The 26,960-nt window shown below is 38.6% G+C and overlaps 1 protein-coding gene across 1 annotated transcript in view; it reads right to left on the bottom strand.

Annotated features, from left to right (window-relative positions):
• Positions 1 to 916: 916 nt before the first annotated feature.
• The window catches only part of LOC124620264 (hornerin-like), a 163,724-nt gene continuing 137,680 nt past the window's right edge, over positions 917 to 26,960 (bottom strand). The window contains exon 6 of the mRNA XM_047146931.1: positions 917 to 1,514. Within this exon, the coding sequence (XP_047002887.1) occupies positions 917 to 1,514 (598 nt within the window). The remainder of the gene's footprint in view (positions 1,515 to 26,960) is intronic.

The raw sequence follows: 26,960 nt of genomic DNA, 5'->3' as shown, positions 1-26,960 counted from the left end.
GAAAACAGAAGAATGTCCAGACATTCTTCTCTATTCCACTAATTAAAAACTTTGAAAGGCTATACTTTCCGTATTATTACCTGTTTTTTCTTACTGTTTCCACTCATCAATGATTGGACAGCTCCAAAATTATATGTATATCTCGGCTTACTTTCGAAAAAAAAAAAAAAATAATAATAATAGACTATCTTCCTTTTTCCAATCAGTGATTCAATTACCTTGTATTAATGTTAGCAAAAATTTTCTTTGTTGACACCTTATATATGTATACAACAGATTCATATACTGAAAACTCGGTATAGATGTAGATTTTTGCAGCCATGTTATTTCAGTTATATGGTTTGCATACTTCTATCAGATCTATTATGATTAGGTAAGCAATTAAGCTTAATGGCTTTTCAACAAAAGCTGCTTAAACACATGGCATCAATTTTCTTTTGTCACTTACTGTTTTGATTTTAAAAATTATTTTGTTCACTAACTTAGATATTGGCCATAAGAACATTATTGTGATGCATTTACACAATCCTTGTTTTCTTGACGCATTTGCAGCATTGATGCCAAATTTATCACCAAGCGTAACTCTTCTTATGGGTCTTCTGAAAATCTAGTCGAAATATTTAAGCAGCATATATCACCGAGTTATTGGCAAAATATTCCCTCACAAACATTCTCAACGCTGTTTACGAGTGTTGTCACTTGATTAAAAATTTAAGTGCTTAGTCCATTCTGTAGAACTGAGCAGTTTCTTTAAAAATTCTCTTTATGTGTTTTGTGAATGAAGTCTTTAAAATAAACCCCCCCCCCCCCTCCCCCCCCCCCCCCCCCCCCCCCAGCCCAAAATAGTCTTCTGAAGGCAATATACTGTCACTGTCAATTTAGTTTCAGTTGTCACTTTATTCAGTAACATTTGAACTTACTGCTCTTCAGAGTCATCATCACCTGTTTCACTAGTTTCTGATGCTGTGAAGGGACTGCCTCCTGACTGTTCGCCCAATGTATACTCACCTCTCCTTTCTGTATCAGCCTGCTGTGGTGATGTGGCACTCTTTTTGCCTTTGGCTTTGGCTCTGGTACTTCCACCCTGTTGTGGCAAAACCTTACTTTTTGTTTCATGCCAGCTGTGTCTTGCTGTGTCTGATCGCTCAGCTTCCTTTCTCACTTTATGCTGGTAGTCAAACAGCTCTCCTCCTATTCGTCGTTTGCGTGCTAAACCAGATGGTCCAGGTGTTGGGACGAAGCTGGATGTTGAACTGACATCTTGTTCTTGTAGTAGTGTCATTTCAGTTGCTGTCTGACTAGCTGAGGCCGACCCTGAAAATTCAGGTGCCTCTTGCACTGGACATTCTCCTGGTAACTGCTCTTGTGCCATTCTTGATGGGCCAGCAATTGACAGCCAGCTGTCCCCACCAGTTGTTTGCTGTGTGGGGCAAATTAGCTCTCCACTTCCATGCCGGCTGTGTCTTGTTTGCACTTTCCCAGCAGTGTTTCCTTCGGGTGTTTCCTCTGACGATCTGCGGATAATATGTTTATGAGATGACTGTGAAAGATAGTTCACTACAGAGGAATATTATAAAATAGTAGAGGCTGAAGTTATTACTAAGTGGCTAATATTTTTTAGCTGCAAAGGGAAAGAATTCTTCAATAAGGAAAGCAAACCACCATCAAATAAAATGTAACTAAAATGGCTACGGCCAGTCATTTGCTATATAATTTCTATGAAATAGTTTTCAACCTCCTTCAGGCTCTTCTTGAGATTAAACATACAAAAGTTTACATATTCACATTTGTAGCATGATACTGGATACTATAGGTGGCTTGATGCAGCAGTGTTGGTGTTAAACATTTAGCCAGTAGTTTCCGATGTTACTGCCTGTCAGCTACAGAATGAATCACCAATTTGCTATTTTTGTGAACAAGGCCCTGGATGGACAATGGATTCTTGCAGTAAGCACTGACACTGGAAACTGCCAGTTTGTCAATTGGATGTTAACAGCAATACCACTCATACTACAGCATGAAGCAACCTGAAGTGCCAAACCTCATGCTGCAAAATTAAATTTATAGTTTAGCTTTTTCAAAGTGTATGAGCAGATTACCCAGTCAACTGCATGTATTACAATTTTAGAATGGGTGACAGGTCTTTACCTCTTTCAGTAATGTATTTGCTACCCCCAGATTAAGATAAAAACACACTTGGATACAAACTGTCTCCATATTATTCACTCCTTCACACATAGTGATCATTTAAATTCTTTACCCTGTGTATAGTATTGGAAGTGTTTTGGAATCTAGAAATTATTTTATTTACTAGGTTCGTTTGTTGTTATTTCAAGTGCTAGAAAGAGTTAGCAGTTTCAGTAATGCATTTGACGATACAAGACCATTTGGGAGAAGAAATGGCTCTACTTTTCTGAGCAAGGATTGTTATATGTCTGGCAACCTTGCATCAGGTGATAGTTAAGTACTTAGTGCCACCGTGAAAATGAGTTAGTATTTTCTGTATTAAAATAACTCTTACATTACTCATTAAATAAAGTTAATTAGTTTGTGTTTTAAAATTTCTATTATTAAAGCTCAGTTTTCTTTACAGATTATTCCAGAAAATGCAACAAGTTCTTGATTTTGGGTCTTAGTCATATTTTCGTTTACATTTTGATACTTCTGCAAGATAGCATAAAATTTAAGTTGGTTGATTTGGAAACTTGCACAAGTAGTTTCTTTGTATACATTTGTGTATGAGCCAAATTATTGTAAATTTGTTTTATTGTCTATCTGTAATGTGATTTATTCTTACTAATTTTTTACTGTACAGTGAATGGAAAGTGCCTGATTTGCTGTAGAATTTTTAGTTCTAGCTGCTGCAGTTTTGTCATTGTGGTGAGTAGTAGTGTGGAAACTGGAAGTAAATAAGGCTCTTGTATGGACATGAGGGATACATGGGGGGAGGGGGAGAGGGAGAGAGAGAGACAGGGGGAGAGAGAGAGAGAGAGAGAGAGAGAGAGAGAGAGAGAGAGAGAGAGAGAGAGAGAGAGAGAGAGGGGGGGGGGGGGGGGGGGGGAGTGAAACAGGGCAGGAAAATTGCTGCTTTTCAGCCCTAATTAATTAAAACTAAGATAGATCTGGACAGGATAAGCAGGAGAATGGTGAAGAGAAGGGTGTGGCAACAGGTAATAGGCAGAACATGCAAAGAACTTCATCTAACAATGGGAAATCTGGAATGGAGTGTAACAACATTATGAGTAGGGAAGTTGCTACTCAGCATCTTAGCTATACGATGAGTAGAACTTTGCCTTCTCATAATACAGAACTTCATGTGATACATTTGTGGTGAAAATGGAAAATAACTGGCCCATTGTCTCAATTACAAGTGGATAAGACTGACAGATGTATGTATGGACAGGGCATAATAAATTTTCAGCAATAAATTGTAAAGAAAGAATGTTCATAAGATAAAAGAAAGAAAGCTTTGATGTTAGATAATCCCCAAGCTAGAAGTGTATGATGGCATTTGCAGAATGAACTAGGGTTGGAATACCAGGTCACCAATGTTTTAACCTCTGTCTTAAATGATCTTTGCAATCACTTCATTAAGTCTTCACCAAGGACGACACCATGAATATAGTGGGTGGGCCAGGTTGTAGTACTAAGGGATATGGGCACAGAATAGAGTAAGACTTGGTACGATTGAAGTGGCATTGAACCATAACCGAGTTCTGAACAGTCCAGAGATGCCATGGAAGACCTCAGATAAGTTAATTTCAAGTTGGAACAGCAGCTTATGTGATGTGCTTGGCCATCTATTGCTGGTGTTTCTGTTCATTCTGTCAGTGGATGGGAACACGCTAGGGATATCCTTCATAACAGGGAAAGGGAAGGTAAACTGGCAGGGTTAACAACAGAAAGTGGACAGGGAGGGGGGGGGGGGGGGTATGCACTGTGAGTGACAAATACCAGTTGTTACAGTTTTATGATTTGAGTCTTCTTTAGAATTGGGAGGAGACATCTTTTCTAGAACTGCTGGGAGGAAAAAATTTTTTAAAGAGAGGACAGGATTCAAACAGACTGTTTTAAAAAAGTAATTTTGCGACATAGCTCTGGCTTATTGCATCAGTCCAAACAGTTATTGACTGAAAATTTTCAACAGTTACTAGGAATTTAATTTCCACCCAATTACATTTCAGTGTGAACTGCCAAATTCTAGGACGGAAGTAAACTGAATTCATAGATGCAGGTAAATAGTTTATAAGTGTCATCAAACCCAGTTGTGAAAATCTGCCCGTCCGTGATGTGACAGCTGGTATCTGTGTGTTATGTACTATAGGATTTATGTTAGCATTTCACTTCTCCAGAAAATAAATGGAGAAAGGAGAAGTTGCCACATTCATCAGAAGTTTTCTTGAATTTAAGAACAGACATTGAAAAATTTAGCTTACAGCAGCATATAGAAACATGTGTGACTTCACTAGAATTTCATAATAAATTCATTACAGTAGTTATACTTAGCACCTGTAGGTAATTTTAACCTTTTCATAAAGAACCTTTAAGCTTTATTGACCTAGTTAACAGTAATGAGCAAAGAAATGGCCTTTTCTGGTTGTTTTAAGGTAGTTTTCTTTTAAGACTCTTCCAATAAGCATTTACGGCAATCAGTAACATTACCATTCAATTTAAGTCTCCCTGTGAACTTCTCTACTATGATAGCTAATAGGTCAAAAACAGCCACTGATAATATCTTTATATACTGGTCTAAGGAACAAAATTATGTAGCCTCACACACCATGACATGCATTTACTTTTGTTAAATTTGAATACTGATTACAATTTAGCATCTAAATAGAGTTCAAGAGGGTCGCCAATCGGCCAAAAATTTAATCTTTTAGGGAACTCTCCAGGCATCTTTTTCCACTAATGCCATTAGCACTGTATACAATACTGCTCTGATGTTGCTATAGCTCATTACAAAACGTAATTCCAAAATACTGAGTACCGTAACTCTCCTGGCCTCAACCTTCGTTAGTCATTGTCCTTACACATCTAGTCCCTTCCATGTTCCCATTCCAGCACTACACAGCCCTCTATTCCACCAACACACCCAGTGTTTTTACTTCTCTCCCTTCTCACTACCCCCCTACCCCTCCCCCACCCTCTGTCTAACCTAGCAACTGTACCTATCTGCCCTACCCTCCCTCCACCTCACCCCTGCACAATCCCACTAGCAGCACTTTACTATCTTCCACCCCTACCCTGCTACCTGCTATCCCTCCCCCTCCCCACCCCAGCCTCCTCCTCCTCACCCCCACTCACTCAGTTGCCTCTCTAATCATGCACTACTGCTTGTAGTCTGGCTTCAGCTGCCAGAGGTGTGTGTATGTGTGTGTGTGTGTGTGTGTGTGTGTGTGTGTGTGTGTGTGTGTGTATGTGTGTATGTGTGTATGCGTGTGTGCGTGTGTGCGTGTGTGCGTGTGTGTGTGTGTGTGTGTGTATTTTCGACAAAAGGACTTGTTGGCCAAAAGCTCACTTTCTTACAGTCGTTTTGTTGTGCCTATTTGAGACTCAGCATCTGCGCTGTATGGTGAGCAGCAACTAAGCATATCTGCTTCTGCTTTGATACACTTAGTTCTAGTTCCTGTTTTGGCCATAAGTGATTGGACACTAATTTTGGTGCCGCTAACAGCCTTCACATACAATGAAAATTTCTTCAGTTTTTTGGAAGATAATTAGACAAAATTCTGCTATGCTAGTAATTGAAGGCGTCATGCGTTGCGCTCTTGGCAGCCAAATAAATGTGCTTCAGCATCTCTCTATCTGTAGTTTTACACATTGTTTTACACCTATTATACAGTTGCATGTGTCTCTTGGAAGTTTTGTAACAAACTTTTCTACTGGGTACTTATCTTCATGTAACGAAATAAAGATAATCTGTTGTTGTTGTGGTCTTCAGTCCTGAGACTGGTTTGATGCAGCTCTCCATGCTACTCTATCCTGTGCAAGCTTTTTCATCTCCCAGTACCTAATGCAACCTACATCCTTCTGAATCTGCTTAGTGTATTCATCTCTTGGTCTCCCTCTACGATTTTTACCCTCCACGCTGCCCTCCAATACTAAATTCGTGATCCCTTGATGCCTCAGAACATGTCCTACCAACCGATCCCTTCTTCTGGTCAAGTTGTGCCACAAACTTCTCTTATCCCCAATCCTATTCAATACTTCCTCATTAGTTATGTGATCTACCCATCTAATCTTCAGCATTCTTCTGTAGCACCACACTTCAAAAGCTTCTATTCTCTTCTCGTCCAAACTATTTATCGTCCATGTTTCACTTCCATACATGGCTACACTCCATACGAATACTTTCAGAAATGACTTCCTGACACTTAAATCAATACTGGATGTTAAATTTCTCTTCTTCAGAAACGCTTTCCTTGCCATTGCCAGCCAACATTTTATATCCTCTCTACTTCGACCATCATCAGTTATTTTGATCCCCAAATAGCAAAACTCCTTTACTACTTTAAGTGCCTCATTTCCTAATCTAATTCCCTCAGCATCACCCGACTTAATTAGACTACAATCCATTATCCTTGTTTTGCTTTTGTTGATGTTCATCTTATATCCTCCTTTCAAGACACTGTCCATTCCATTCAACTGCTCTTCCAAGTCCTTTGCTGTCTCTGACAGAATTACAATGTCATCGGCGAACCTCAAAGTTTTTATTTCTTCTCCATGGATTTTAATACCTACTCCGAATTTTTCTTTTGTTTCCTTTAATGCTTGCGCAACATACAGATTGAACAACATCAGGGAGAGGCTACAACCCTGTCTTACTCCCTTCCCAACCACTGCTTCCCTTTCATGTCCCTCGACTCATATAACTGCCATCTGGCTTCTGTATAAATTGTAAATAGCCTTTCGCTCCCTGTATTTTACCCCTACCACCTTTAGAATTTGAAAGAGAGTATTCCAGTCAACATTGTCAAAAGCCTTCTCTAAGTCCACAAATGCCAGAAACGTAGGCTTGCCTTTCCTCAATCTTTCTTCTAACATAAGTCGTAAGGTCAGTATTGCCTCACATGTTCCAGTGTTTCTACGGAATCCAAACTGATCATCCCCGAGGTTGGCTTCTACTAGTTTTTCCATTCGTCTGTAAAGAATTCGTGTTAGTATTTTGCAGCTGTGACTTATTAAACTGATAGTTCAGTAATTTTCACATCTGTCAACACCTGCTTTCTTTGGGATTGGAATTATTATATTCTTCTTGAAGTCTGAGGGTATTTCGCCTGTTTCATACATCTTGCTCACCAGATGGTAGAGTTTTGTCAGGACTGGCTCTCCCACGGCCGTCAGTAGTTCCAATGGAATATTGTCTACTCCGGGGGCCTTGTTTCGACTCAGGTCTTTCAGTGCTCTGTCAAACTCATCACGCAGTATCGTATCTCCCATTTCATCTTCATCTACATCCTCTTCCATTTCCATAATATTGTCCTCAAGTACATCGCCCTTGTGTAGACCCTCTATATACTCCTTCCACCTTTCTGCTTTCCCTTCTTTGCTTAGAACCGGGTTTCCATCTGAGCTTTTGATATTCATACAAGTCGTTCTCTTATCTCCAAAGGTCTCTTTAATTTTCCTGCAGGCAGTATCTATCTTACCCCTAGTGAGATAGGCCTCTACATCCTTACATTTGTCCTCTAGCCATCCCTGCTTAGCCATTTTGCACTTCCTGTCGATCTCATTTTTGAGACGTTTGTATTCCTTTTTGCCTGTTTCACTTACTGCATTTTTACATTTTCTCCTTTCATCAATTAAATTCAATATTTCTTCTGTTACCCAAGGATTTCTACTAGCCTTCGTCTTTTTACCTACTTGATCCTCTGCTGCCTTCACTACTTCATCCCTCAAAGCTACCCATTCTTCTTCTACTGTACTTATTTCCCCAATTCCTGTCAATTGCTCCCTTATGCTCTCCCTGAATCTCTGTACAACCTCTGGTTCTTTTAGTTTATCCAGGTCCCACCTCCTTAAATTCCCACCTTTTTGCAGTTTCTTCAGTTTTAATCTACAGGTCATAACCAATAGATTGTGGTCAGAGTCCACATCTGCCCCTGGAAATGCCTTACAATTTAAAACCTGGTTCCTAAATCTCTGTCTTACCATTATATAATCTATCTGATACCTTTTAGTATCTCCAGGGTTCTTCCATGTATACAACCTTCTTTCATGATTCTTAAACCAAGTGTTAGTTATGATTACGTTGTGCTCTGTGCAAAATTCTACCAGGCGGCTTCCTCTTTCATTTCTGTCCCCCAATCCATATTCACCTACTATGTTTCCTTCTCTCCCTTTTCCTACACTCGAATTCCAGTCACCCATGACCATTAAATTTTCGTCTCCCTTCACAATCTGAATAATTTCTTTTATTTCATCATACATTTCTTCAATTTCTTCGTCATCTGCAGAGCTAGTTGCCATATAAACTTGTACTACTGTAGTAGGTGTGGGCTTCGTATCAATCTTGGCCACAATAATGCGTTCACTACGCTGTTTGTAGTAGCTTACCCGCATTCCTATTTTCCTATTCATTATTAAACCTACTCCTGCATTACCCCTATTTGATTTTGTGTTTATAAACCTGTAGTCACCTGACCAAAAGTCTTGTTCCTCCTGCCACCGAACTTCACTAATTCCCACTATATCTAACTTCAACCTATCCATTTCCCTTTTTAAATTTTCTAACCTACCTGCCCGATTAAGGGATCTGACATTCCACGCTCCGATCCGTAGAACGCCAGTTTTCTTTCTCCTGATAACGACATCCTCTTGAGTAGTCCCCGCCCGGAGATCCGATTGGGGGACTATTTTACCTCCGGAATATTTTACCGAAGAGGACGCCATCATCATGTAATCATACAGTAAAGCTGCATGCCCTCGGGAAAAATTACGGCTGTAGTTTCCCCTTGCTTTCAGCCGTCCGCAGTACCAGCACAGCAAGGCCGTTTTGGTTATTGTTACAAGGCCATATCAGTCAATCATCCAGACTGTTGCCCTTGCAACTACTGAAAAGGCTGCTGCCCCTCTTCAGGAACCACACGTTTGTCTGGCCTCTCAACAGATACCCCTCCGTTGTGGTTGCACCTACGGTACGGCTATCTGTATCGCTGAGGCACGCAAGCCTCCCCACCAACGGCAAGGTCCATGGTTCATGGGGGGAGGAAAGATAATATATGAGGTAGGAAATGAGAAGAGTGATAGAACCAGAGAAGAAGAGAGGCAGATAACAATTAACAGTAAATGATACAGGTTAATTAAAAAGTCCATGAAACATTTAAATAAAAATAAAAAATGATAAATCACTAATGACAATGTAATGAATAATCCTTTATGTAATAAAGGTTCAAATGGGTGTGAATTCCTAAGGGACCAGTGTATCAGGGGTGATGGTAACAACAGGTGCTGTGATGCAGTATCAGAAGTCGTTGCAGGTCTGTGGTAGAGATGGAATAAACAAAATCCTTGACGTAAACCTACAAGATGATGACTTGAGTAGCACTAGGTTACCAGTGCCAATGCTTCATTCAGATAGTTTCATACATAGTTTTGCAAATATGGAGTGGTAATATCTTGTTGCAAGACTGAATTTCTGCAATCAGTTTCAAGTTGTGGCATGAACCACAGTTGCATTATGTTAAAGTAGGTAATGCCATTTGTAGTTCTCTAAGTGAAGGATGGTCCATTGGCTTTTTTGACATGACACAGAACACATTAACTTTCTCACATACTCTGATGTGTTCAATAAATTCCCCAGAGAGAGAGAGAGAGAGAGAGAGAGAGAGAGAGAGAGAGAGAGAGAGAGAGAGAGAGTGAGTTTCCCAAAACATGGAAAGTGGCTTCACCACTAAAGTGAAGCTAAATTATAAAGTGTTAACAAAAACATACGATATTTATTAAATTCCTTTATAACTTCTTACATAAATTACCCCATCAAATACTCTGAAGAAATGCAAACTAGTATTAGCACCACATCAAGTAGCAATGTTAATTATAAACAGGAATCTATTCTTATAATGTCAAGGGAAACTATTTGGCAATTATCAGCTCTGGTACGACAATATTTTGTAGCTAGACAGTAGCTAATTTTGCTAACTGAGAAAGCAATAAGTTTTTAGTAACTTTTCTGCTAATCTAATGATAGGTAGTTGCTATGAGAGAACACATAATTAGTGTCACATCTGCGTATATCCATTCCACATCAGTGAAAACTACTGTTCATGATGGATCTATGGAGTATAATAGGTAATTGGCAATAAGTTAGTGAGTAAATTGACAAATGAATCACTTCAGCTTTCATGCTATCAGTACTGTATCATTACATCAAACTAAAGAATATATATGTTCTCAGTATGTTTACAAGGAGGCAAATTAAGATAGCCTACATTTCTTATTTAAACATTTCTGTAGGAATTGATGGGAACAGAACATGGCAGAAATGTCCTTTGCAAATGTTATTTTGATACACACAGATTATATAAAAATTATTGGTTTTTCTGCATTTTTATGATATTAGACTCATGACCACCATGATATCAATACATTACTCTTGTCAGCCCTTCTGAAAGTTATGTGCACTGCTGTAACACTCAGACTCCACATTGGATAATTTTCTTCTCACCCTACACTAAGAACGAAAAAAACTGCTTTCCCTTCAGCCCGATATGTTGCTTTATTCTGCAATTAATCTTTTTCATAATGAAATTTCAAAATGTGTTCTTAAATCAGTTATGGTGCTTTACAATAGTTTGTAATATTATATTACTTAGATTAACAACTTAGTTTTTGTTCTTAGTACTCAACAGAAGGGGGGTGGGAGCTCAGGGTTGGTGGTGGGAGGGGTGTTGCCAAATAAAATTCTCCTATGGTACCAGAATACAGGGAGCCAACCATTTACTGTGTGCTACTTCTGTAATATATACTGGGGATTTTAAAATGAATATCAGGGTTTTTAGCATATATTACATTCAACTTACAATTAACCTTACAGCACTTCCACACTAACAATTATATATATGAAAAGGCCGCACACAGAATTGGGGTCTGGGATGGGGGCAGGTATTTGTGCTTGTTTCCTACTTTAGCTATATGAGTTGCTGTTTAATTTGCTGTATTATTTATAATTTTAAGTTTAATGTAATGAACACTACAAAGCCTTAAGATCCTTATTAATTTTGAAACACCTGGTACTAACATCCAGTTAAGACTTGTTTAGCTACCATCACTTTTGGACTGGCATCATACTTCTACATTCATTTCAAATCTGTTTCTCACAGCAATGTATGAAATAATTTAATCTGAGCTTAAGCTACTATATTGGCAATCAAAAACAAACTAGCTGAAATGTAGTGTCACTAGTACAAACAACATTTCAGTTACTCAATTTCAAATATTTGCATAATTTTAACTTCTTTCTAGCCAAAGTAAAGATGTTCTCAGCAATTTCTGGAAGCGTTTACTGAAAATGTACTCAACTGCAGTTATACAGTTTGTTAGTGCCAGCTAAAAATATGCTCAGCAACAATGTCTTTTTGCTTTGTTTTGTGTTGTGTTTAATGAAATTAATTATCACATCTAGGAACACACTGAAAGTTACACCAATGTCACCCTCAGTGTTTGTAACTACAGGAATGTTCAAGTAGCATCTCCAGTAAACTGCTGCTGTACATATACAGTGAGGTATCTGCCTATTACTGATGCAGAAAATGCACAAATTTGTGATACATTTGAAGTGGACCTTTAAACTGCCTTAATGGTCACCTTAAAATGAGCATTTTGAAGACCTATCTGAAACAGCAAGTAATTTGCTTAGTCTACTTGGTATTTGCCATCTGAGGACTAGAACACATGTATTATGAAGCTACAGGCAATGAGTGGCAAATGCACTTAATGCAGTTGCAGTCTGGGTTTATATAAAAGAAAATAAATTCCTCTATTCAGCTACTATGTGTGTGTCTTTTGCAGCCTAAGCACTACAGCTCCAGTTTTAACATAAAATATCCTTCCAAATTATGCAGACAAGATCCCCAATAATGATGAAGGGTAAGCAGTATGTATGCCTGTGCACGTTTGTGTGCACACCATACTCTCCTAGACAAAGTGCTCCAAACTAAAATTTCCCATTCACTGAATGGAGTATAAGGCTCCAGGTTGTGTATATTGAAAGATAATTGATTTCAGTCCATCCACTGTTTAAGGCATGAAAGGCAGATTCGTACTCTTCAGATGCTGGAGAGCAAAATGTTCAACTATGCCACCTAGGTCAGTGTAGACAGCGCCACTCAAGGTAATACTAGCTACACCTGCAGGTATCTGGTATCCATAGAGATGTCTGATCTTTGCTGGAACCTGCAAAAGGGAGGTGTGTGGTCCTATGGTGAAAACAGTGTCCCCAGAATTCTTGTTTCTGTCGTGTTATTAGGTGGTTGGTCCAAGCATGTAGCTGTTTAAAGACAATGATGTGCTCCATTGATGGGTGCCCCTTCAGTGCTGGAGGGCTCATATAAGATCTCTAATGGCCACTTCAATATTTGGTTACTACCAAGGTACTGTCATCCATTGGGGCAGTTCTGAGGGACAGGGTATCACCAAATTGGCTGCTGATAGAATGGCTATAGTTGGACTCTGGACTGCCTCATCAATATCTGCATGCGGCAGGGAGCCAAGGTGGCACCAGAGGTGAAAACATCCCAGCCAGCACTGTTGAGAGCCTATCTTGACAGGCATCCATGGGATTAATGCTGAGGGAGGGACAAGAAGATTGGGAAGTGATCACTACCACACAAGTCATTGTGGACTCTCCAGTGGATGGATGGGAGAAGACAAGGACTGCAAATGGAAAGGTCAATGGCCAAGAAAGTTCCACGTTTTCAGAATGAAATTTTCACTCTGAAGTGGACTGTGCACTGATTTTGAAACTTCCTGGCAGATTAAAACTGTGTGCTGGACTGAGACTCGAACTTGGGACCTTTGCCTTTCATGGGCAAGTGCTCTACCAACTGAGCTACCCAAGCACACAGTTTAAATCTGCCAGGGAGTTTCAAAGTTCCGTGTACCACACAGAAGTGTGTGGGGATGCCAGTATTCAAGAGGCAAGCGTTTAGTTGTGCCAGTAAGTTTCTAAGGTCTTTATTGTGGCCAGTGATCTTGGCTCAGCCCCACAAAGGGTTAAGGGTGTTGATATACCCAGCATTATTGAAGGTGAGCTGATGTGATCAACCAATGCAAACAAAATGTTCTGAGACTTCACCATCAAGAGGGAGGTATGTAAATATTGCAAATGGTGATATCCTGAAATGCTCTTACTTGAACAGCCACAGCCTCTGAAGGTGTATTAAGAGGCACAAGTTCGCTATACAGTGTGTGCAAACTCTGCCCTGCATCCTGCCATAGTTAGCACAATTCTTATAATATTCCCGGTATCCACAAAGGGCTGGGGTCTATGCTGGAAACTAGGTCTCCTAAAGGGCAGTGCAGAAGGCAGGGTAAGTTCTTGAAAGATGTCTTAGCTCAGCCAGATGGTGGAAAAAACTGCTACAATTCCACTGGAGAATAATGTTGCCAGTGTGCTTGAGGCCATGAAAATACCAAGGAGGCAGGCCCTACAGTCATCTGTTGCCATTGGTTGAGGGGTTATGGCCTCCATATACATAGGTTCCAGGTTCCATTGTGTGGTGCAAAATGGTGCACCCGGGGCTGCTGGAAAATCTGCCTCAGCCGCAGGAGTGGAACAGTTGCTATCTGGTGACGTGGGGGCCACCGGAATGTCCTTTTTTTGGAGACTACTACTTGTCGTTCCTCTCCATAGAGGCTTTTGATGATTGCGAGGGCTTCTCTGAATCAGTTCCAGGTAAAGACGGCGATTATTTGGAAGCCCTGTGACTAGCGGCCTGTGGCACCTTCAGCCACTGGCTAGTGTCTGGTTGCAGACCAGCAGAAACATTCACAGTAAGTCATGAAGTAACCTGTCCTGGCAGGAGACACTGGAGAAAGGTGATTCGTCTCTGGCTAGGAGATAGGGACCAATGTCTCTGGTGGGTCAATTGAAACCATCAACCCCAAAGAAGGGAAACAGCGAGAGTGGAGCCCCCAACCATCGGGGGAGGGGGGAGGGGCGAGGGGCGAGGGGCGAGGGCAGGCATGGCTGAGTGGCCCATGAGGGCCCAATGTAGGAGATTTAACAGGCAGGAGCACCAATGTCTAAGTGGGGGGGGGGGGGGGGATGTCATAGCTTTAGCATACAAACTTGTTTTACATGCTGGGTGCAACTGCTCTTTCTTCTTTTTGGCCTCTTGGTAAGTTAGTTAGTTTGCCTCTCTCTCTCTCTCTCTCTCTCTCTCTCTCTCTCTCTCTCTCTCTCTCTCTCTCTCTCTCTCTCTCTCTCTCTCTCTCTCGAACAGTGCAATCTGGTGAGCAGGGAGAATTGTGCTTTCCACAGCTGACTCATATGGGAGACAGGAACAGGGAGCATTGGCATGCAGCACTCATCCACAGTCTCTGCAGATGGGGCTAGTGTAGCAATGCAAAGACACATGACCAAATTTCAAACACTTAAGCAATTCATGGTGAAGGGGGGGACACACAGTTTCACGTTGAATTGGTATACCATCACCTTGACCTTTTGAGACAATTAGTCTCCATCAACTGCCAAGATGAAGGTACTGGAGTTGACTTTATTGTACTTTGATCCCCGATATACACGGCGGATGAAGTGTACACCCCTAGTTCCAAGTTGTTCAGACTGTTATGGAGAGTGACAGTTACTGTTATGTCAGCCAGCTTTTTACAGGTGAGCAGCACCATTAAGTCTGCAGGGGATGCTGTTTTGATCAAAACTGACCTACTTTTCATTTTAGAGATGACTGCCACTTCCCCAAACTTGTCTTCTAACTTCTCCACAAAGAATGAGGGCTTTGTGGCCAAGAAGGAATCCGTATCAGTCCTTGTGCAAACTAAATATTGGAGAGAGTTTTTTTCTGCTAGTCACATAGCCCTATGCTCCTCCCATGTTGGAGCCTTCCACCCATGGCAGAGCCAGGGAAAGTAACATTTTAGTTTTGTATCTCTCTACACTAAAAAGAGGGCTTTCCTTCCATAGTGACTATTGGGCCTGTATGGCCACCAGTGATAGAACTTCATCTGCTTCATTTGCAGCTCACCTGCCATGGTGCCACCTACTCCAAATGAGGGTCTCCCCATTGGCACTACTCAGCCTCGGCAATGGCTACCTTGCCAGTAATCAATTGCTCAGAGTCCTTCCGCCCCAGTCACGATGGACACATTCTGCTTGGCATACATGTGGAGTTAGCGGCCCAGACGTCAACAGTGCGATCTCTGTGTGGTCAGGGGTGCAAGTACTTGATGACCACCACCCAGAACAGGATGGCTACTGTGCTGGATTTTGGGTGTATCATCTTATTAGAGGGAAGGATGCGCAGATGGAAAGATGAAGATGGAGCATACACCACATTGGGTGACATTTCCTGCTTGATCCACACTTACGCAGAATTTTGAAAATTGGTGGCAGATAAAATTGAACACTGGGGACCATGCGTTTATTTAATGAAACACTCTAGAGAATTCCTGAAGTTTTAAACTCTAATCCCCATCATAAACCAGTTGGAAGCAGTATCTATGCCAAGAAAACCATCCAATGGAGAGGCTGTGGGGGAAGGGGATAGTGGAAGTATAAACTTGCAGCACGAAAAGGAAGTAATGCCGCAAAGGCTGGACTCTCATGGTAGCCGAGCACATACAAGAGTTGTGAGTCGTTACGGGTTATTTATTTGAATGAATAATACATGCCATAACTGCTTCAGTGAGCAATACAGACAAAGTATTTGCAACTGAAGTTGACACCCACATTATTACACCATGTGTAACAAAATAACACACCAACGTTCACTGAATCTGTGTCATCTATAATGAGAGTTTAATTTATCAAGATTCTGACCTACTCCTTAGATGGACTAGGTACGATCCCTGCCATTAACTTCTGTCTTTGCTGTTAGCTATGACAATTTGTATGTATGTGCCATTCTGTCATCAATGGACATGGCAGTCAACATTCAGTTCCCAATTATGTACATACTGACTGACTGGTCAGGCCAAATAAGCAACAAGTAAATAAATAATTATTGTTGCCATTCTTTCAATAAAGCCAAAACTTTTCTGTTTATCTAGGAACTGTTTGCCTATGGCTGTAAAAGGAAACAAAGATGCATTTTGATATTGTAAAGATGCTTTTATGTGCAGAAATGTATGATCATTTAATAGTTTTGAGTGAATTTATGATTTGGTATTTATTTTGTGTAGTGAATACCAATATTCTTTAGGCATTGATAAATTTAAGACAATGCCCATAACAAACAAGAAGAATCTGGTAGCGCCCAGTTAGAAGATTACCTTTAAATGTATGGCTCATTTTACACTGTATAAGTCTAAGGGTAATATTACTAGTAGAAAAGAGGGAGGTGAAGACACAAACTCACCATAAGGAAACCTTGATGGAAAACAAATGGGAACATTTAGGAGTAGAACCAACAACATACAAGACACAAATTTAACTAATTCTATGATACTATCCTTTCTGTGGGGTTTTTTAACAAGTAGGCATGGTCAGCAGACATTTAAAACATTTAGTGGCTGGCTATTGGGATTATATCAGGTCAACATAACCTGCAGAGAGATGTAAAGCAGTTGCCTGGTTCCAGGAAGATTTGGAGCTGTAGACTGACAGTTCCCTGTAGATTTCAGATTTTTATTGCTTCTTGTTTTGTATGTATGCAGCAATGGCTGTTTGGAAGGTAGGAGACGAGATACTGGCAGAAGTAAAGCTGTGGGTAACGGGCGTGAGTCGTGCTTTGGTAGCTCAGTTGGTAGAGCACTTGCCCGCGAAAGGCAAAGGTCCCGAGTTCGAGTCTCGGTCAGGCACACAGTTTTAATCTGCCAGGAAGTTTCAGTACTGATATTGCTGTCAGTCTGATATGATAGGTTGATGTCTGTCTAAGATCCATCAGTCCTGTCCTATGCCCATGTCTTTCAGATTCTTCTTGTGGTAGTTACAGAGCGATTATTTTTCTGTACAGGGTTGCCTTTAAATTATTTCATTGGTTTTGTTCCAGTCTGGAACCAATAGTTTTGGCAATAGCCACAGATGTTTTTTGAGCAACACTATTCTTTATGTCCAGATTGCTTCTGAGCTGTTTGAAACTTTCCCCCACAACAAATGATGGCTGACCCATTCATAGATGGCTGTTATTTTTATGGTATCCAGCTGGGGTTGAACCCATAGTTTCTCCTTCCTCTTCCTCAATAGAACCAACATTTGTACCTGTATTAATTAACTGTGATCTCAGCAATTTTTGTATAGATGTCTTTGATACCTGCTTCCAATGTGACCAAGGTGCTTTGTAGCAATTAAGATTTAAATGCAATAATATTGATTGTGAATTTCAAGTATTTGGAAAAGTGTGTTCAGACTTTACAGCGATGAAGAATGTGATCTCACAATGTTGTCATTGCTGTCTCACATTCTACAGTAATCCATACAGTTCTCATTTGTTTATAATAATTTATTAATATTTTAAACAGTTCAAAAGCTGTGATTCTGCACATCAATGTAACTAACTTTTTTATCCCCTGACTATGAGAATTTACTCTCACACATGTAATTACTGATCTCATCAATACACATGTAAATTACTATTACATGAAGTCTGATAGTAACAAATAATTATCAGAAAACTTGTCCATTTTAGGACTGGCAACTAAATTATTTTATTGCACAATTGGAATTCCACAAAAATACAGGGTTACCGGTATGTGTGTCTCCAGAGTCTGTGGAAACTATTGTGGAACAATTGCCAGACGTTCAGAAAATAGACATATGCCAATGGATAAAGCATTTCTCCAAGTTCTCGACTCTACAGGTGATCAATGTGGGTACCATTTGTGACATGGTAAATGTCAATATGATAGTAAACTATTGCCATATATGTACCAACATGTGGTCGATATCAGCAACTGCATTAATTATCCTGCCTTTTATTTCTTCCATATTAAATGGCAGTGGAGGCAGGAACACACAATTTTTGACATAACCCTGTGTAAAAAGAAATCACATGGGATTAAGATGGGTGACTGTAGGCTCCACTGAAGGAAAGGAAAGCCATAATGGGGAGCATGTCCAATCCATTGCTGAGGTAATTTGGCATTGAAATATTCACCATCATCTGAAAGAAACAGTGGTGGAGCATAATCGTGTTGCACAATGAGGTCTCCACTGTCTTCCAGTAATTTGAGCTGTGTCATTACTGCACAATGTCAATATAAATAAAACCAGTCACAATTTCCTCCACAAAGGAAGATTGTCCTTACAAGGACATGGCACAAAAGGCAATAACTTTAGTTGAATCACAAAATTGTTTTACAATCTTATGTGGTGGTTCTCTGCCCAAAATATGTGTATTATTATGATTAAACTTTAGAAGCATAGAACATGGCTTCATCATTGAAAATCAATTTCTGTGAAAGTCTTCCTTCAGTAAACACTGCATGTCACTGCAAGTCAGAACAGTGATGATTGTCCTGAGTGGTTAGAACACTGAACAACTGCCGCTGTCATGCTTTTAAACACACACATTTGGATAGAATGTTCCAGACATTTGAATTCAGTATCTGCAGTTCTCTGGCTGCATGCGTCATAAATTTCTTCGGGAAGCAGACGAATGATTCCTGCACACACACACACACACACACACACACACACACACACACACGCACACGCACACGCACACGCACACACGCACACACCTCATGAGCAAATTGTTTTTTCTGTCTGAGCTTTTACCTGTTATCACAAAATGCACCCACCATGCCATTACAGACCATTTTTCTGACATGCCTCCACCAGTGGGGCTCTCTCAAACTACTTCATGCTCTATCTACTAATTTTCTCATTTCTTTGTATGCCTTGTTTTTGGATAGTTTACCTTTGAAATGCTGGAGGTACATATGAATAACCCTGTAAAAATTTCAATTTATAGATATCATTAGCCAAAGTTGATGTATCAAATTACATTTCTTTGCACTAACAAGAGAATGGTCCAAAAAGACATGTCAAAACCTACAGGAAGAAGACAACAAAAGAAATGTATTGTCAAAATTTTAACTGCTAAGAGGCACTGCAAGTATTAAAAAAACAGCTAAAAATTGCCAAATTCTTAGTGCACCAGGCAGCAGTACAAATGTGCACCCCTAATTTGTAAACAGGAAACACAACACAACACAACCAGATAGAAATTTGTAAAGAACATTTCAGGTTGCGGTTCATTGGTAGTTTCACTGACACTACACTACACTACACTACACTACACAGTTACTATTCTCTCGAATTAGCCACTCAAGTATTACAAATTATCAGTTGCTTTTTGTAGTATTGTTAAGATTGACAATACAGATAAAGCTGAATTAATATTTATTGTGCTTTCATAAGGCATGCCTGATATCTTTTTTCTTCCAGTTTCACAGTAATGGGGAATCCAATTAATGTTATCAATTTAGCAATGATGAAATATGAAGAATGTGGTTTCCAGCCAAAAATCACCTACTTCTCCCGAGGATGTACAAATGTGTCATTTGTTAGTTTATTTCCTCAACATTCATTCAAATGATATTGACATTTTGTTTGAAATTGTGGATACATTAGAAGAAATAGAAATAACTGTGATGTGATGAATTGTGATTAAGATGATGTCAGTTGTGCCAGTAACAGCTATGAAGAATACCTTCCAAGCCTAAAAAAGACACTTACTGAAACTGCTTTCAGTGACAAAGAAAAGGCAATGTAATATTAGTTAAATGAAAGAGGAGAAAAACACTTGAAGTTACACAGTGTGCAAAGGCATTTTCGTTTTGTACAATTTGGGTGTGAACTGTTCAAACGGAAGAATGAATTACATTAAGAAATAAATATGCTCCAAGCAGAAACCCGAAACCATCGGAATGAAAAACTGTTCAAAAGATTTAAAACAGCTCGTGAGAGGCTATGCACCATTACCGATAGGGATCTAGGAGACTGGTCCCTCCAAATTGCATTGGACATGAACGTTTCTTATTTCAAGGCTTTGTTGAACTGGCTATGCATGTTCAAGAAATCTTACAGAATAGGAAGTCACAAAATTACAAAGTTTACATCACATAAATGTGTACAGCAGCTGCCACTGATATACAGTGCTATAGAGAAATTCATAGTTGACATAAAGACAAACTGCTGTTAATAATGCCGATGAATCAGGTTTCATGAAAGAACTGCGTGCACACCGCAAATTATCATTTCAGGGTGCGGAGGGGGGTGTGTTGATATAAGTATACAACAAAAAAAGCCAGCCATACAACAAAAAAAGCCAGCCATACAACAAAAAACCAAACAACAAAAAAAAAACCAAACAACAAAAAAAAAAACCAAACAACAAAAAAAAAACCAAACAACAAAAAAAAAAACCAAACAACAAAAAAAAAAAAACCAAACAAAAAAAAAAAACCAAACAAAAAAAAAAACCAAACAACAAAAAAAAACCCAAACAACAAAAAAAAACCAAACAACAACAAAAAAAAACCAAACAACAAAAAAAAAAACCAAACAACAAAAAAAAAAAACCAAACAACAAAAAAAAAACCAAACAACAAAAAAAAAACCCAAACAACAAAAAAAAAAACCAAACAACAAAAAAAAAAAAACCAAACAACAAAAAAAAACCAAACAACAAAAAAAAAAACCCAAACAACAAAAAAAAAAAACCAAACAACAAAAAAAAAAACCAAACAACAAAAAAAAAACCAAACAACAAAAAAAAAAAACCAAACAACAAAAAAAAAAACCAAACAACAAAACCAAACAAAAAAACCAAACAAAAAAACCAAACAAAAAAACCAAACAAAAAAACCAAACAAAAAACCAAACAAAAAAACCAAACAAAAAAACCAAACAAAAAAACCAAACAAAAAACCAAACAAAAAAACCAAACAAAAAAACCAAACAAAAAAACCAAACAAAAAAACCAAACAAAAAAACCAAACAAAAAAACCAAACAAAAAAACCAAACAAAAAACCAAACAAAAAACCAAACAAAAAACCAAACAAAAAACCAAACAAAAAACCAAACAAAAAACCAAACAAAAAACCAAACAAAAAACCAAACAAAAAAACCAAACAAAAAAACCAAACAAAAAAACCAAACAAAAAAACCAAACAAAAAAAAAACCAAACAACAAAAAAACCAAACAACAAAAAACCAAACAACAAAAAACCAAACAACAAAAAACCAAACAACAAAAAAAAACCAAACAACAAAAAAAAACCAAACAACAAAAAAAAACCAAACAACAAAAAAACCCAAACAACAAAAAAAACCCAAACAACAAAAAAAACCCAAACAACAAAAAAAACCCAAACAACAAAAAAAACCCAAACAACAAAAAAAACCCAAACAAAAAAAACCCAAACAAAAAAAACCCAAACAACAAAAAACCCAAACAACAAAAAACCCAAACAACAAAAAACCCAAACAACAAAAAACCCAAACAACAAAAAACCCAAACAACAAAAAACCCAAACAACAAAAAACCCAAACAACAAAAAACCCAAACAACAAAAAACCCAAACAACAAAAAACCCAAACAACAAAAAACCCAAACAACAAAAAACCCAAACAACAAAAAACCCAAACAACAAAAAACCCAAACAACAAAAAACCCAAACAACAAAAAACCCAAACAACAAAAAACCCAAACAACAAAAAACCCAAACAACAAAAAACCCAAACAACAAAAAACCCAAACAACAAAAAACCCAAACAACAAAAAACCCAAACAACAAAAAACCCAAACAACAAAAAACCCAAACAACAAAAAACCCAAACAACAAAAAACCCAAACAACAAAAAACCCAAACAACAAAAAACCCAAACAACAAAAAACCCAAACAACAAAAAACCCAAACAACAAAAAACCCAAACAACAAAAAACCCAAACAACAAAAAACCCAAACAACAAAAAACCCAAACAACAAAAAACCCAAACAACAAAAAACCCAAACAACAAAAAACCCAAACAACAAAAAACCCAAACAACAAAAAACCCAAACAACAAAAAACCCAAACAACAAAAAACCCAAACAACAAAAAACCCAAACAACAAAAAACCCAAACAACAAAAAACCCAAACAACAAAAAACCCAAACAACAAAAAACCCAAACAACAAAAAACCCAAACAACAAAAAACCCAAACAACAAAAAACAAAAACAAAAAAACAAAAAACAAACAAAAAATAAACAAAAAACAAACAAAAAACAAACAAAAAAATAAACAAAAAATAAACAAAAAAATAAACAAAAGATGGAGTTGGCTGCCCAATCAGTGATTGCAATTCACATACGATAATGCCAGTGATAAGTATGAGTGGTTTACTGTTTCCGCAGCTGTATATCTCTCAAACAATGGCAAAGCAAATCAGGACCACAAATAAAAAATGGAGTGTTTAGTTGCAAATATCTTTTAATCAGTGTATCAAAATCTGGAAAAATGGGAAAGAATAATTATCGAAACATATTCCTATCAGCTGCAGAAACTAATAAATTGCTTTTGTTGGATTCATTGTCTGGATGTAATGACATCTCTGTTTTTGTGCAGGATGACAAAAAAATCTGTAGATGTAGTGTGGAGTCCACGTCGAACTACTAGTGTGATTCAACTCTTGATAAAGAATTTTTTTCTACAGTGGAAAGCACTTTTCAGGAAATAATCAGACAACATAATTTCTGCTACGTCTCTCTTATTTCAGGTTTATGAGCAGAACAGTATTCTTAAGCTCTGGTCATATGTGCATTACCAGTTTTCTTCATCACGCTTCACGAATTTGATGAAGTACACATAGTATGCAGCACAATATGCAGAACAACAAACATTTCTGACTCCATCCCAATTCTGTCTAAATAAAACTAGGTTACTGCAAAGTGCCTGACTTCATCAATTTTTCCTTTCTCCCGTGTGCCTGGTACAAGAATAATGTTTGATTTTGTCATTCAATACACACTTCGCATTTTTGTGACACTACGGGGAATAAACAAAGAACTGTTTCACTGATAGTCAAATATACAACATTCAGACATTATAATAAGGAATGGCCTACAGGTATTGTTATAACATACTGTACTGCAGGACATATTTCATTTCAACACATTAAGTCCTCACTGACGGAAGTCATATGTGACATCAAGCACTGCCATGATTTTTATTTCTGTACCAGCCACTTTTTTCAGAATTACATGGGCAAGAACTGAACTATCAATATGAAGTTATTCAAAAAATTGCTTGTATAGTTTAAGCCAGTTTTTCAGAGGAGCAAACAAGCTAACAAGAACAAGCACAAGCACAAGCAAAAGATAATTCTGCCTGGTGTACCAGTAGGCCTCTTGCAGGTCTTTCAATTGGATGTCACTGCAGCTACTTAAGTGTCCCTAACCTTCCCCGTTAGCTAATTGGAAAATGGAGACCTGCAGTTTAACGGGAAATCCCGAGCATGTCTTTTGTGGCCACTCCATCTGTGAGAATTGAATACTCAGTTAAAAATCATAGTGAAAAAGTTGCGGTCTAAACAGTATTACATCCTGTGTTATCTGGATTACTAAGAGTGTGCTTTCTTTGCCACTAGACCATTTTTGTTTTAGAAAAACAGAGGAAAGAAAATGACCATTAGACCTTACACGCATAGTAGAAACGCTAGCTGTGTCACTTCTTGAGGTGACGCTCGACATTGGTAATTTGTGTTCTGTTTATAAATTTCCCCTCAATGGTAGTGGGAAGCCAGGGAAAAATGACAGCCAACATACAAGGAAAATTTTGTACCAGTTCTAAGGGGAGGTGAAGACTCAATTCCGTGTAAAGTACATAATCTCCACACATTACGCTTCCATACAAATTGACACTTAAATTCTTCCTTCCCGGTGCTATTTTACATACTCCGTCAAGAACAGTGCACTCGCCATGCAAAATAATCATCACTGAATAGCAAAGTTTTACACTGTGGCTCTAACAAGATAGATTTTTATCCTGTATGTTGTATATTACCTCCAAAAACTAGAAACTAACAACACAGTGTTCATAGTCAATGTTTGCTACCTCGTGTTCTGTTCCATTTCCTGTAGTATAAATGATTCTACCCATATACAAGTGAAAGATAATGAATTTTTCTGCAAATGCTCATTCGCACATGTTCACTTCCATTCATTCCATTGTAAACCAGTCTTTAGGGGCTGCACGAGTGATTTGCCGAGTCGCACGCTAGGCAGGCAGGGCTGTACAAACTGCAGTTATAAACTGTTCTTTGCGCGGCATAAATGTGTAACTTCAACATTTTTTACAAAAGGTTTGCACTGCCTCTTAGCAGTGAAAATTTTGGCAGTGCATTTCTTTCGTTGTCTTTTTCCCATGTAAAAAATTTCAAGGTAGGTTTTGACATGTCTTAATGGACCATTCCCTTGTTAGATGTAACTCAGCAGATGGGTGCTCATCATTACCTTCTGTTATGGTATATGATAATGAATACCACAGTGATCTCACAGCAGGTACACCTTGAACTACTTTTGTGGCAGAATTAGAACATACATCTATCAATGGAAATATTGCAGACCAGCAATTGAAGTGCAGAAAAAATAAAAAATGAAGAATTTATATATGGCTATCAATCATATAGTGATCCCCAAATTGAAAAACCTGGTGCCTTTCCATGTTGTCAACTGTCAATGTGCATGGACTAAGCTGGCCGGAGTGGCCGAGCGGTACTAGGCGCTACAGTCTGGAACCACACGACCACTACGGTCACAGGTTCAAATCAGAGGAACTATCAATGAACAGCAACCTGAAATGTCCTTTACAAATTTCTATCTGGTTGTGTTGTGTTTTCTGTTTACAAATGTGCTGCCAACCTCGCACGCACATTTCTTTTGTTGTCTTCTTCCTGTGTAAAAAATTGCAGGCTACGTTTCAACATGTCTTATGGCATCATTCCCTTGTAAGTGGGACTTAGTTGTACGAAGCCAGCGAGCATACTACTTGTGAGGGTGAATATGGTACTCGTGTAAGATCAGATGCCTATCATTTGTGTGTCTACAAAAATTGGTTCTTTGTTTGATGTTTTGAAACCAGGTGGTAACTATTGTGGTACAGTATGTTAAATTTGTGTGTTCCTTTAAGATTTGAAAGGGAGTGCAGTAAGTAACTGGTGTGCTCCTGTGATTGAAATTAATCTGTGGTGTCTCTGGCACAGAGTGTCCTATCTTTAGCACCTTTCTTCTTTTGACTAGTATGTCTTTTGTGAACTTTTGGTGCATAAGATGTGGAACCGTCATAATTGTTATAGATACAAGTGATCAATAAATGTATATTTTAGATTGAAGTGAGTTACCTCTCAACGAGTCTTCCGTGATAACCACAAATCCGTACATATTATACCCCTGGGTGAAACATTGCCACGAACTTCACTTTGTTTCAAAGTAGGTGAACTGATTGACTGTAGTTAAGTTTATTATGTCATCTTGTGGTTGTGTGGGTTGTCACTGTGATTGAATTTAATTAATGACAGAGAGGAGTTAATTTCCCAGTAGCAGTTAAGGGAACCTGGAACCTAAAAATGATGAAATTTTGGGTTTTCAGTTTATTGAAATAAAGTACTACAGATCTTCCTCTTTAAAATGACATATTAATCTTACCTGTAGCTCAACTCCAAGTATTGAAAATATTATTTTCAATAATGTGCTGTAGAGGGCATGTCGCGACATTGAATTTCCATGGATACATGTTCATTGAAAACATCGTTTTTCAAAACTTCCAGTCTTTCCAAAGACTTTGTATTACGTTGGCAACACGATTTGATAGGCAATTGTTTTGTCTGTGTATTGTAGTCGTTGGATACTGTTGTTTACATTGAGCATTTGGTGGTTATTGCACGATTTGTGTTTTATTTCTATTGCATAACTGGAACTTATCAAATACGGCTCGATTTAGTAACAGAGTTTACAGGAGGAAGAAGCCTCCTCCAAGGTACACTAGTGGGTGACAATTTCTCCAACCTTGGGAAATGATTCTGAAAATGGTGAAGTTATTCATGAAGTGAAATCTACTCCTGTCTCTAGCACAAGCAAGAAGTTGCATGGATCAACTGAAAAAAATACTGCAGTTTATTGGAAAAGTGTAGTGAGGATAATGTGAACAAAATAATTAACATTTCATTGCTCTCAAAGGTGAATGAGAGTTCAGTACTGTGTAAGGAATGTTGCAAATTGAGTATGTCAATAAATGTCAAGCGACACATAGGACTTGCAGCAGTAATGTGTCTTCATTGTGCTAGTTGTCATTACAGTGTTTCATTTTGGAACTCAGAATATGTCAAAATAGGCCAAGGTGAAACTGATAGTGAAAAAGCAAGTACTATTGTGTAAATATTAAATGTGTGTATGCTCTAAGGTCAGTCAGTAAGAGATACTCTACTGGTCAGATGTTTTGTGGTGTAATGAATACTCCTCCTCCTCCACCACCACCACCACCACCACCACCACCACCACCACCACCACCACCAAAATTCTCAAAATATAACTCGGTTGTTGGATCCTGTGTTGAAGATATTGCCCAAGAACCCTTGAAAGAAGCAGTGGAGGAGGCTATGGCAGCGATTGAATAAATTCCAGATGTTGAGAATCCTCAGGACCCGACTGTCGCACTAGATGGTACGTGGCAGAAGCGCGGGCACACTTCACATAATGGGGTAGTAACGGCAACAAGTGCTGATACTACAAAAGTTATAGATGTTATAATTAAATCCAAGGACTGTAGGTGTCCTAAATGAGTGAAGGATGAG

This window comes from Schistocerca americana, chromosome 6, assembly GCF_021461395.2.
Source record: "Schistocerca americana isolate TAMUIC-IGC-003095 chromosome 6, iqSchAmer2.1, whole genome shotgun sequence".
Taxonomy (NCBI): Eukaryota; Metazoa; Arthropoda; class Insecta; order Orthoptera; family Acrididae; genus Schistocerca; species Schistocerca americana.
Note: the sequence above shows the minus strand (reverse complement) of the source record. Positions and strands in the feature narration are given on the sequence as shown.